The following is a 13,622-nucleotide window of genomic DNA, read 5'->3' on the forward strand; positions in this document are numbered from 1 at the left end:
TTTAAGATGATGTGGCACTAGAGTTTCAGTCCTCTTCCTCTCTGAAGAGGATATTTCTTTAAGTTTAGGCAGATATGGTTATACAAGTTGCAGAGTCCACAATCTTTATTGCATAGTTTATATTAATAGTGAACATGGCCTCCTGAGGTTTATGGAGATGCCATGGTAGCTCACACAATTATGTAAACTAAGCTGACATTCTGAGACACATGATGTACAATATGGATGACACATGAAGTGAGAGGGCATGAGTCAGTATCATGGTCGGCTATCACAGAGCCCACTCATTCTAACTTTCACATATAACTTCCTGGCTACAGAATTACTCACATGATGTATTTATAGATAACCGGGCATTGTGGCACAAGAAGCGATCACACAACCTCAGCTGATATTGGGTATTGGTTACCAATGTTTGTGAGAAAAAAACAGCAAAATTGTCCATTGCGGGTGGGAAAAACTCTGCACATGATACAGACTCAGGCCTACATTTTGCTAGGCCCAGGATGAACTCCATTTGTCCACAAATTGACAGACTTTTTCTTCCAGTACAGTACGTGCATTGTATTGTAACTTGGTTGAATGGGCAATCTGTGAACGTGAGCTATACTGTTCTTAGTGATGTGATCCTGTCAGTTAAAAATATACCAGATGACCAGATCACTATTTACCGGCAGATATAGGGTTAATCTGCAGGTAAATAGCTTTGCAATCCTGCCTGCTTTACTGAAGCAGCAGCTACAGGGAGAAAAATGCATTTTATTCTTCCTGCAGCCGCTCACTTACAGGCATACGGAGGTGCTGCAGGGAGTGGTTACAGACATTGTTCACTTTACGTTAGGCCTCTTTCACACGTACGTGCCTCCGGTACATGTTTGGCAGTTTTCTCACGTACCGGAGACACGTACACACGTAGACCTATGTATTCCTAATGTTTTGGACACACATAAGTACTTTCGAACGGAACGTGTGTCTGTTCCGTACTTACGTGTGTCCGTGTGTTTCTCACGCCGACATGTCCGTTTTTCTACGGCATCACGGGTGTCAACATGGAACGCAAACGTGTCACACGTAACACACACGGACCACACGGATGTGTTCCGTGTGACACACAGGAGGAAAGACATGTGTCTGCGAGAAAAAAAACAAAACATTACTCACCTTTTCCAGCCCTCCTGTCTCTGCCGCTGCTGTCACTTGCTGCCGACCGCCGCTCATTATGCTAATTAAATATTCACTTAACTGCTACCGGAAGGAGCAGCAGCAACGGGGAGTCGGCAGGACCGGAGATCAGCACCACGGACAGCGACGCCAGGGACAGGTGAGTAGAAAGTTCCCGTTCTCCGTGTGTTATCACGGATAACACACGGAGAACACACGTAGGCCATGCACACAGCACACCGAGGGCAATACGCACCTCTTACACGTCTATGAAAAACGTGTGTGTTTTTCAGGGACGTGTGAAAGAGGCCTTAAGCACAGTCTTAATCATTCCCCGTTACTTTGATTGACAGTTCACACTGCACACACACTGGAGAGCAAGCTGTCAATCAAAGTGCTTTGGAGTGATTGTGTAACGCCCCTGTAAACGGGTCGTTACAGGGTATTAAATGTTACCCCATTTTTCCCGGGCAGGAGGAAGAAGGGTCCCCACAACACACACTAACATCACACTGGCAGGAAGGAGTTAACAGCATTTGCAGCATGAAGTTTGTTCTGAGTCCATGACTCATCCTGTCTCCTTAATGAGCAGGTGGCTGGACACAGGCAGGTCCCCATGACAACCAAGGGGAGGGGGGCCTGAAGGAGTGAGTTTAGTGCAGAGCACACAGAAGTTTTAGGCAGAATGTCAGGGGCTGCAAGGGAGTGCAGACGTCCAGAGAATAGCTCCTGTTGAGGAGATGCCACGAGACCAGGGCTGATAACACCTAGAGGAGGGGAATGGAGCTGAGGACTGGGGTTCCCTGGAGAAAGTTGTACCCGGTGGCGGTTGTGTTAGGTCCGCTACCGGGGATGAGAGAGACAGAGAGGCGGCGAGTTCCCAAGATGCTCTATGCCACAGGGACGGCACTAACGCACCGAAAGGGAGAGACCCCCAGAACACCTCACCAGACACCCCTTCCTCCTACCTGCCCGGGACCGACCAAAGGCTACAGGCGGCGAGGACCAGCACCCGGGTGCGATGTGAAACGGACTTTAAATAAAGAACAACTGGAACCGCACACCATGACTGCTGTGAGTAATGCCGCCGCACTGTGCCCCCGGTGTCCCTGAGGACTGTTGCCCTGGGTCTCATTAACCTCCCGGGGCTCCCCCGCTCCACCCGTGGGGAGCGATTCCATCCGGCTGCCCGTAACACCTGCCCCGGAGAGAGACCGCGCAGTGGCAGCTGAACACCTGGCCACAAACCACAGGTGGCGCTGCAAGCATCCCCCGTCCCCGTCCCGTTTCCTGGGGGAGAGCGATGGCAAGCCCCCCCCCCAGAGACCCCGTTACCCTCCTTCCGTCCCCCTTGTAACACCGGACTGATGGTCGGACTTTCCTTTTATTGAAACCCGCCAGGGGTCACGGAAGCCGGGTCAGGCCACTCACAGCCTGACCCCCGAATACCACCGGCCCGGTGACCGTACGAGCCCTGCAAGCCCCGGCGTGGGCGTTTCAATTGCAACTGTACTTCCAGTATAGTGAGCTGTGACTGTAACTGCTCCCGGCATCGCCCCCTATCACTGGAAGTATATAAGTTAATATTCTCTCCAGTAAGGCAGGCTGGCATTATTACCTGCAGATTAACCCTAAATAGCATTTTTGGATCTGACAGGTTCCCTTTAAAGATTTATCCAACAATTTAAAAAAAACTAATAATTTAGTATCGTACATCACTACTTTAACCATATCAATGTACAAAAATAGCATTTTCCAGTGAACCTCCGCACTTCTCTTTGCTCACTCCTCTGCAATTTTGGTCTCTTCTCTTCCTGTGCGTGGGCAGATATTTACATCTATATAATCCTTTCTCTCTTTTCTCTCACTCCCCCATTTTTACTATTCATGCTCTTTCTCTTTTCTCATAACCAGTTAGTATCGGCCTCTTTACTTTCTGATCTCTACACAGCGTGATATGGACATAGCGAGGAAGCTACTGAGCATGTGTATCACTCTGAGCATGGGCATCCATCACTGAAGATGGACCTACACTCTGAGTATAGGCATACACCACTGAAGGTGGAGTGGACCTAGACTCTGATCATGGGCATCCACCACAGAAGGTGGCCCTACACTCCGATCAAGGGCATCCACCACTGAAAAGGGACATACACTCTAAGCATGGGCATCGACCATTGAAAGTGGACCTACACTCTGAGCATGGGCATCCAGCACTGAAGGTGGACCTACACTCTGAGCATGGGAATACACCACTGAAGGTGGAACTACACTCCGATCAAGGGCATCCACTACTGCAAAAGGGACCTACACTCTAAGCATGGGCATCCACCACTGAAGGTGGACCTACACTCTGAGCATGGGCATCCACCACTGAAGGTGGACCTACACTCTGAGCATGGGCATCCACCACTGAAGGTGGACCTACACACTGAGCATGGGAATCCACCACTGAAGGTGAACCTAAACTCTGAACATGGGCATACACCACTGAAGGTGGACCTACACTCTTTTCATGGGCATCTACCCCTGAAGGTGGACCTACACTTTGATAATGGGCATCTACCACTGAAGGTGGACCTACACTCCGATCAAGGGCATCCACCACTGAAAGTGGACCTACACTCTGAGCATGGCCATCCACCACTGAAGGTGGACCTACACTCCGATCAAGGGCATCCACAACTGAAAAGGGACCTACACTCTAAGCATGGGCATCCACCACTGGAAGTGGACCTACACTCTGAGCATGGGCATCCACCACTGAAGGTGGACCTACACTCTGAGCATGGGCATCCACCACTGAAGGTGGACCTACACTCCGATCAAGGGCATCCACTACTGAAAAGGGACCTACACTCTAAGCATGGGCATCCACCACTGGAAGTGGACCTACACTCTGAGCATGGGCATCCACCACTGAAGGTGGACCTACACTCTGAGCATGGGAATCGACCACTGAAGGTGAACCTAAACTCTGAACATGGGCATCCACCACTGAAGGTGGACCTACACTCTGATCATGGGCATCTACCCCTGAAGGTGGACCTACACACTGATCATGAACATCCACCACTGAAGGTGGACCTACACTCTGATCATGGGAATCTACCCCTGAAGGTGGACCTACACACTGATTATGAACATCCACCACATCCACCACTGAAGGTGGACCTAAACTCTGTTCATGGGCATCCACCACTGAAGGTGGACCTATACTCTGACCACAGGCATCCACCACTAAAGGTGGACCTACACTCTGAGCACGGGCATCCACCACTGAAGGTGGACCTACACTCCTGCCAGATAAGACACAGCAGGTGTGGCACTACTACCAAGCAAAATATAATGTCTACGAATAGCAAAGTAATTTTTAATTGTATACTGCAAATATTTATTTTTTCACAAACTTTGAGTAAATTATTTATCAGACAACTCCTTAAAGAGGTTTGCTAGTTTTAAAAGTTAATCTTTATTGTACATTGAAAAATTCTGAAACTTCTGATCACTTGTAAGAATTTTGGAACAATCTTGATTTCAACTAAAGGCGGAAAATATGTAAAATGCATGTAAAAGCTGTTATGCTAAAGCTAATACGCGTTAGATCTTTGTCAGCCAAACCCGCCGATTTTGGCAGGCCTGGATGACCATGTAATGTGTATGGGTCCCTCCCTGCCCTCCTCTAATGGCAGCTGTTGGGGAAAAGAAGAATCCGGCTGTTGGTTTTCATCTGTCCAATGCTTTTGTTCTCCAGAGATAAGCTGCCACCAGAGGTGTCTGGCAACGACCGACTTTCTCCCATCTTATTACTGAGAACACATTCAGGCTTGGCCGAGCTCCGTGTTCGCTTGACAGCTATCTAATGTGTATGACCTGCCGAAGTCAGATTTTTTTTCGTTTCTGCTAAGCTTAACTCTCATAATTAATTTTTTAGCCTGAATAGAATTGTAACAAATGCATAGAAAAGTCAGGATGTGTTCTCTCCTGAAACATATTGGGGCCTACTCATCAAGACTGGTGTAGCGTAGCACACGTTCGCACTATACTAGCCTTGATAGAGTATGAGATGCCGAATTTATAAAGAGGCACAAATCACATAATAAATTGAGCACATTTTCTGAGTACCAAAAGCCGGCACTTTTGGTGAATTGCCATGCCCATCCTGTACCAGCTCCTCCCCTGCTCGGCCCATTTTGGAGGAGCAGATTGCGACATTTGGCATTTTCACATCAGTTTCAATCTCCGAAATCCTCCTTAAAAACTTTCTGCATAGTGTCCATGTGCACACAGAGGTTTTCTTGGAGGCATTTGTGGAGCAGCAACTGAGCTTAAAGGGAACAGAAACTTTCCAAATCCTTCTCAAAAATGTAAAACTCTTCCAAAACTTGGGAGTTTCTGCTCAGTTTCAGCTCCAAAAACTCAGCAAAAAGACTCAGTGTGCACATGTTATTAGGTTGCTTCCGAAATCAAGATCTTTTCGACGCTGAAAGTATAGAGGGGTGTACACAACATCAACGGGGGGATGAATTATATACATCACCCAGTTTAAAGTCTGTCAGCAAGTATTTGCTATGTAATCTGAGAGCTAAATGATTGATTACAGAGTTGTGTCACTTACTACTTACTACTTGGCAGTTTCAATAAAATCAGTGTTTTATTAGCAGGAGATTATCACTACAGGACTAGGGGTCTCATACCTCCTGATTCAACCCTGACCTTACCACTAATTAGTCGCTTCCTGTCAATATACAGTGTACACAGAAAGTGGCTAATCAGGGGTGTGGGTGTGGTTATACACAGCTCAGCATTCGCAGCCCTGCTAGATGTGCAGCAGAGAAAACTGAGATTTTATTAAAACTGCAGTAAGCAATCCAGTAAGTGATACATAGCTGGAAGCAGGGTCACTGCCCCTACATCATGCTGTGCTTAGATTACTTACCAAAAACAAACATGGTGACAAATTCCCTTTAAGTCCAGTACAGAAAGAAATTGTATATGCAAAACTAACTTATGTTTTATGTTCATACCAAATTATAGAGTATACTAACTAAACTAATTGTTTAGTTAGTATGCACTTTTTGTCTGAGAACCCTGCCCCACCCACAGCCATTGGTTTCACTTCACATATATAGCTTGGTCCTTTGCTTCCCATACAGAGCAAGTTTTTTAACTGCTGGTGAGGTTGCGTATAGGCTAGGGACCAAAAAAAGAGAGATTACCTTGGCGTTGGTTTGGGGCTCTTTTGCATTGATCAATACAATGGCTAAACATCTCTTATATTCCTATTATTCATAGCAGTTATGCATATTCCATTTTTCATGTTTTTTCACTTTTTCAGATGGTTCATTGTATTTTTCAGTCTAGTATTCCCATAGCAGTTTTGCTTTTCATCATTCCCATATACATTGTGACTTGTGTGCAACTCTTTATCCTATTGTAAAATTATAGAGTATGTCAGTGTATAGATGTGTCACAACTTTTGCAACCAGTAAACTAAGTGACACCACTGTAATCAGGGTCTCTGCCCCTACATCATATCAGATTACATAGCAAAAACCTGCTGACGGATTCCCTTTAAGGCTCTGCTCACATCTTTATTCTACATTTTCATTTCATCAGTTGTTGTAGGAGCAGAACAATGAAAATGACGACCAGGACATATTCATTTCATAATGGACACTAAGGGGTACTTTGCACACTATGACATCGCATGCCGATGCTTGCGATGCCAAGCACGATAGTCCCCGCCCCCGTCGCAGCTGCTGTAGGAACAATGACACAGCGACTGCTGGAGTTTTACTGAAGCAGCTTCACCTGACAAGACTCTTTGGCCAACACTTAGGGGTACTTTTCACGCTGCGACATCGCTAGCCGATTGTAGCGATGCCGAGTGCGAGAGTCCCCGCCCCCGTCGCAGCTGCGATCTCTTCTGATAGCTGCCGTAGCGAACATTATCCCTGCGGCAGCTTCACATGGACTTACCTGCCCTGCAACGTCGCTCTGGCCGGCGAACCGCCTCCTTCCTAAGGGGGCGGGTCGTGCGGCGTCACAGCGACGTCACACGGCAGGCGGAGAATAGAAGCGGAGGGGCGGAGATGAACGGGCCGTAAACATCCAGCCCGCCTCCTTCCTTCCGCATAGCCAGCGTGAGCCGCAGGGCGCAGGTAGGAGAAGTTCCTCGCTCCTGCGGCTTCACACACAGCGATGTGTGCTGCCGCAGAAATGAGGAACAACATCGTAACATCGGGCCTTCTGAAATTATGAAAATGACCGACACTACACCGATGATACGATTTCGACGCTTTTGCGCTCGTTAATCGTATCAAAAACGATTTACACACTCCAATTTCGACAGCGACGCCGGATGTGTGTCACTTTCAATATGACCCCACCGACATCGCACCTGCGATGTCATAGTGTGCAAAGTACCGCTAATGGTGTCTAGCAGACCCAATTAATTGTAATAAGGTTTTCTGTCTTGGTGGCCATCACTTTACTGGCCTCCATGTGACTGTGGCTCTGAACCACAGTGTCTTTGACGAAGATGTGAAAATAGTGATGATATTTCTTTCGAAAAAGCAAAAATTGAGAATATGAGCGTCAATAACCTGCAATTTTATACATCTTGACCTCTGATGTCTGAAGGAATTTGTCATTGTACAGGACATAAAGATATGACAGGGACGGAAACACATTTTTTAATTGAACCCCCCTCCCCCCTGTTTCCTTGCTGACTGTGATTCTGTGAATATTTACTTTGTCTGGAATAATTGTATTTATATTCTCTTTTCCCTACAGTTAATGAAATTATCAGGAAGGAGTTCTCTGTACTGCCTGCTAGAAATCAAACATAGAAGAGCGGCGCTGCCAGGACCTCTCTTACTGAACGCTTCCTCCCCTGACCTCCGCGATCCTCCCGCCTCATACACCCCACCTTCTGTTTCCTCTCCGTTCACCGCAAGCTGTCGACTCCAGCACCACAAACAATAATCTGGCACCGAACTCCGACGCGCTTCTGTAAACATCAAAGCCGTAAGACTCATTGTCCTGTCATAAGAAGTATATCCTAGGAACGATGACCTATAGGACTGTGAGATGTGAAGGATGATCTGCAAGATCCGAAAAGAACAATCAAAGTGACAACAGTTAGGAAATGAAAGTTGCAAGGCGGCTGTGTCCGTGACTGAAGCGGTGGCATTGAGCGACCGTGACTGACGCGGTGGAATTAAGTGACCGAGACTGACGCGGTGGAATTAAGTGACCGCTGCCCATGATAATCCAAAGGACATAGATAAGGTTATATTCATCTGCATCGGAGGCTCTGTTGCAAATTCTGAATGCGGCGTTGTTTGACATTGTGTTACACATGGAAACCAAAGCACAGATTTATTTACAATTGCCGACCGACAACATGGCACCATTGTTCTCGGCAGCTCGATGTGCTGCTGAGAACAAGGATTGCTTTTGTACTGCACATGATGGACAGGCGTTTGCTCCTTCATCGGTTGATCAGCAGCCTGTTTACACTGCAAGATTATTGTGAAATTGGCTTTCCTAGGAATACTTGATCATGGTAATTGTGCAGTGTATAACTAGCCTATAGGGTGCTTTACACGCTGCGACATCGCTACCGATATATCGTCGGGGTCACGTCGTTAGTGACGCATATCCGGCGCCGGTAGCGACATCGCAGTGTATGACACCAAGGAGTGACGATCAGCGAGCGCAAAATCATTCAAAAACGGTGATCGTTGACACATCGCTCCTTTCCTTAATATCGCTGCTGCGACAGGTACGATGTTGTTTGTCGTTCCTGCGGCATCACACATCGCTATGTGTGACACCGCAGGAACGACGAACATCTCCTTACCTGCGTCCACCGGCAATGCGGAAGGAAGGAGGTGGGCGGGATGTTACGTCGTGCTCATCTCCGCCCCTCCGCTTCTATTGGCTGGCCGCAGTGATGTCGCTATGACGCCGAACGCACCTCCCCCTTGAAGGAGGGATTGTTTGACGGTCACAGTGACGTCGCTGACAAGGTATGTGCGTGTGACACTGCCGTAGTGATAACGTTCGCTACTTCAGCGAGCACCAAATGTTGCACGAACGATGGGGGCGAGTGCTATCGCGCTCGACATCGCTAGCAATGTCGCAGCGTGTAAAGCCACCCTTATGTCCCATACAGGCCGACACACTGAGAAAATGGCTACCTGTGCTCCATTCCAGCATGCCCTTCTGCCTGGGAGCCACGCCATGTGCTGTATAATCTGCTTCTATTACATTACCTCCGTTATTGGAAGAAGAATATAGATATATAATGCCTTAAACAACATCCTCAGTCTTCTTAATTCTCTAATGCAGCCGCTTCTGTGCCTCATCCCGTCAGTCTTCTCATAATCCATATGATGCATAAGTAGAAGATTAGATTATTATATTTTATCTAAGATATTCTATACATACATTTCTATTGTCTTTTGTATAGAGGATTTGTGCCATTTAAAGCAGGGATCCTGTAAAAGCCCGAGCTCGGGAGTGACGCCCCCATTTCCGCCTATTATATGTACAGCCCCCGCTTTCCCCTCCCCCAAAGCCTCCAACCGATCCCTGCTTTAAATTGTAAGTAGAGACCTCCCGACAGCAACTGTAAATACTGAATGCAGAATATGTTATTTATTGTGTCTAATCAAATGTTTAGAACGAGGAATTTAACTAATTTGCTTGTTTTATAGTTATATATAAGAGCCGCCTTTGTATATTTCTGTGGTATATAATGCTTTAAAAAAAATCTTTATCCGAAGTGTCCCAAGGACCATATATCAGTAAAGCGAGGACTATCCCGTCCCATAACTCCATAGTTGTGCAAGGATTCGTTCATGCCGCAGTCATTTACCGGATGTTACATTGTAGCCAACAAGGTTTCGCATGCTGTGGTTTATAATTGCACATTTGCAGGTTTTTTTCTTCTATTGACTTTTATTTTTTTTTGCTTTGGTCTTTGCTATCTCATCCCTGTAAAATCCACATGATTTTGCTATAGCTTGGGCCACCTTTTTTTTTGCGTATTGTATATTTATGCTGCATCACGGGTCCAAAGTGTGACTTGGTACAATGAGGATCTAGTCAGACTTAAAACTGGAATTGGGACCCATGCACACATTATAGCTGCATACAGAGATGCTAGATGGCGGCACAGTGTCTGGGTCTGTATTATGGAGCCGTAAGCACTGTGTGCCACCATATTCTCACTCTAGGGGATGATACCTGGGCATTCACTGGTGACGTCTGGCTTATCACATATTTGGGCTTACCAAGACGCATATATGTAGCTCCAAATTTCCTGCATATGAACAAGTGTAACCATTCCACAAGGGGGGGGGCAGAAAGATTAAGGGCTCAATTCATCATTTTTGTTTTTTAAAGTCGCTTTTCTTTTTGGCCTTTTGGCATTCGTTGACGTTTTATGTCTTTTAATCTTTTTTTTACCATGGTTTAGTGAAAAAAGTCCCACATTTATCAAAAAGTTGTAAAATTGTTGCCATACATAAAAACTCCAGGTCCAGAGGCAGAGGGGGAACCGGAAAAAAATTGCAACTTTTTGAAAAGTAAAAAATAAAAGTCAAAAAAGTAAACAGGCAAAGACTACAAACCCAACCCTCAATGGGGAACTAAAAATAAAAAAGGAGTTTCAAAAAGGGGCAAATTCCAAGAATCAGGCGCCAATGAAAAACAGGCAAGAAACACCAAAAACTAGACGAAAAAAGGAACAAATGTAAAAAACGCAAGCACAAAGTTTCCAAAAACTGCAATGTGACAATCATAGTTTTTCCTTGAATATTTGCTTCTTCCAGAATCAATTTAAGGAAGGGAGCAAATCAGGATAGGAAGCCATAAACCAAAGAGCAAAGGTCTAATGAGTAATCCAAGGATATCCAAAGAAAAGGCGATCATGGAGGTACGGGCATTTATTCTCTCGGTTCTGGGAACCTCCGCTCCCTACACTTGCTCAGTCAGGGATGTTCCCCGGAGTAATTTATGCTTTCATTTACTGATCTATCCAAAATATTTGCTAATAACTAGAGATGAGTGAACCCGTGGATGTTCGGGGTCTGGTTCGGGTTCTCTGGGTTCAGCTGGATTTTAGTTGAAAAGTTTGTTTCGGGACCCAGACTTGACCTGACCTTGTTCCCGAACTCCATATAATTCAATGGGAACCGGAAGTAAAGGGCTCGACTCAAGTAATGAGTATAGTGGAAGTCAATGATTGGGCAGTTTGGCTCTCCACCGGCACCCACATATAGCTAGCCATAAACAGAGCATTTCCAGGGGAGGGAAGATGGGGTTTACTGGGTTTTTTTTAGACACAGCATCTGAAAATGTTGGATTTACGCCCCCGTGAGGGCCATTAAGAGACTACAAGCGGCTCTCACTGAGCCGAGCACCCAGCATACCCGAGCACCCTGATGCTCGAGTGGTTAGCATATGAACAGCACCCGAACTCAGACACAGACTGTTTTTTTTTAAAAGACCATGTTTGGGGTCGAGGCCCGGACACCCAGTGTTCAATATAAATCCCGAACTTTACAAATCAGGTTTGCTCATCTATACTGATAACCCATCACTATGGGCAGCACTACTGCTTATCAGTCCACCCCATAGTTATATTCTCCTCGTTCTGCCACTTAGTCTCCTAATGATTTATCATCCACTAGTGCAGCAGAGCTGACTTGTACGGCATTTCGCAGTGGTGTAAGGCGTATTCGTCGCTTTACCCAAAATTGGAGTTAAAGCTTGTTTTTAAGGGGTGCCATTACAAGCTTCTGCTCCACATTGTATAGGTCTCCCCTAAACTAAAAGGATATAACTGTAAAGCGTAATCCCTGGTGTTTGCACCCTGACAGCCCTGGATTATACACTCCTCCTGGAGAATGAGGCTGCGGTTGCTCCTCAGCGGTCAGGGTGGCTGCTGTCATTTCCTCCGCATCATGCTGTCAGCAAAGCCTTAATGTGTTTTCCTAATGCGAGAGATGTACTTGCGCTGCCTGGACCGCAGCCATATTTGCACATGAGGAAATTCTGTTTTTCCTCAACAATGTGAATGTTTTTACCACAGTGCCTTCCTGTCATTGTACCAAAGAATCTCATATCACATTGTCTGACGGCTGCACAGGTTCTGATGGATTTTCCATGAGCGTAAAACAGCATCAGCCGAGTGTCTCAGGAATGTGAGCGGCTCTGCCGGCAGCTCTGGGTGTAGCAGGTGCCTAACCCATTCATTCTCCGAGGGGTATTAATAGGAGATTATGCTATAACTCTCTTAATCTCACTAATATAATCCTAATATCTGCCGCTGTGAGGCCAAATTCATTCAATTATATAAAAAGCATCCGATTTTTATCCAAAAAAGCCCAGATAATATTCATCCATTTTCATACATTAGCAGTTATTTGAATTTACAAAACCAAATATTGTTTCTTATGTTAAAAAATTGCGCTATCTATATATATATATACAAATAAAAATCAGATGTTATATGGATTATCTCATTTTTTTATGCACCCATAGACTTGAATAGGTCTCGTGAAATACACAGAAGACCAATGCATGCTGTGATTTTTTTTGGTCGTTTTTTTCATGGACAGCACTCACCCAATTTGTTTGTGTGAACGTAGACTTAACGAGGACCAACCACCAGGATTTTCCTATATAAACTAAAGCCAGTGCTATATTGGGGATATTATGCTGATTCTATACATACCTTTAGTTGTGAGATCGGATGTATAGTTTCTGAAATATAGGCAAGTTAAGTTTGTGAAATGCACTGTTATTTGATTGATAGGTGCAACAGAATATCTAATAGGTGGATCGGGTTTTGCTAGTTATTCCTGCCTGTGTCGTCTGTCTGTCCTTCCTCTCCCTGTCCTTCCTCCTACTGCAATAACAGATGCATGGGGAGGAAGGACAGGCGGGCAGCCAGAGAAACCTGACCCACCTATTAGATATTCTGCAGCACCTATCAATCAAATAACAGTGCATTGCACAAACTTTACTTGCCTGTATTTCAGAAAGTATACATCCGATCTCACAACTAAATGTATGTATAGAATCAGAATGATAGCGCCAGTATAGCACTGGCTTTAGTTTATATATGAAAATCCTGGTGGTTGGTCCTCTTTAACTACAGGGATTTCCAACCCAATAATCAGTGTATGTAGATGCCCCTGTAAATTTCTATTTTACCAGTTCTTTCATACATCACGTCTAACAATTGCGAATATGACTTACTATGCATCCATCTTAATTCTGCTTTGTCTTAGATATTTGCATATGCCGTCCATAGTAATCAGGTATAATTGTTATATGTTGCCATAACAGTACCATGTGCTGCACAAAAATCAGTTTAGCCGACAGAGTAAAGTTCTGGAGAAAGTTCTCGAGGACTCTTCGGGAATGGTCACCCAATA

General features: G+C 45.5%; 1 protein-coding gene across 4 annotated transcripts in view; it reads left to right on the plus strand.

Moving 5' to 3' along the window:
• Positions 1–13,185, plus strand: part of NFATC2 (nuclear factor of activated T cells 2) — a 207,475-nt gene extending 194,290 nt beyond the window's left edge. For all 4 annotated transcript variants that reach the window (XM_075350594.1, XM_075350593.1, XM_075350595.1 and 1 more), the window contains one exon: positions 7,960–13,185. Coding sequence is in view for 3 of the 4 variants with exons in the window: in XM_075350593.1 (XP_075206708.1) it covers positions 7,960–8,015 (56 nt within the window). In the remaining variant the exon portion in view is untranslated. The remainder of the gene's footprint in view (positions 1–7,959) is intronic.
• The last annotated feature ends 437 nt before the right edge of the window (positions 13,186–13,622 follow it).

This window comes from Anomaloglossus baeobatrachus, chromosome 5, assembly GCF_048569485.1.
Source record: "Anomaloglossus baeobatrachus isolate aAnoBae1 chromosome 5, aAnoBae1.hap1, whole genome shotgun sequence".
NCBI classification, from domain to species: Eukaryota; Metazoa; Chordata; class Amphibia; order Anura; family Aromobatidae; genus Anomaloglossus; species Anomaloglossus baeobatrachus.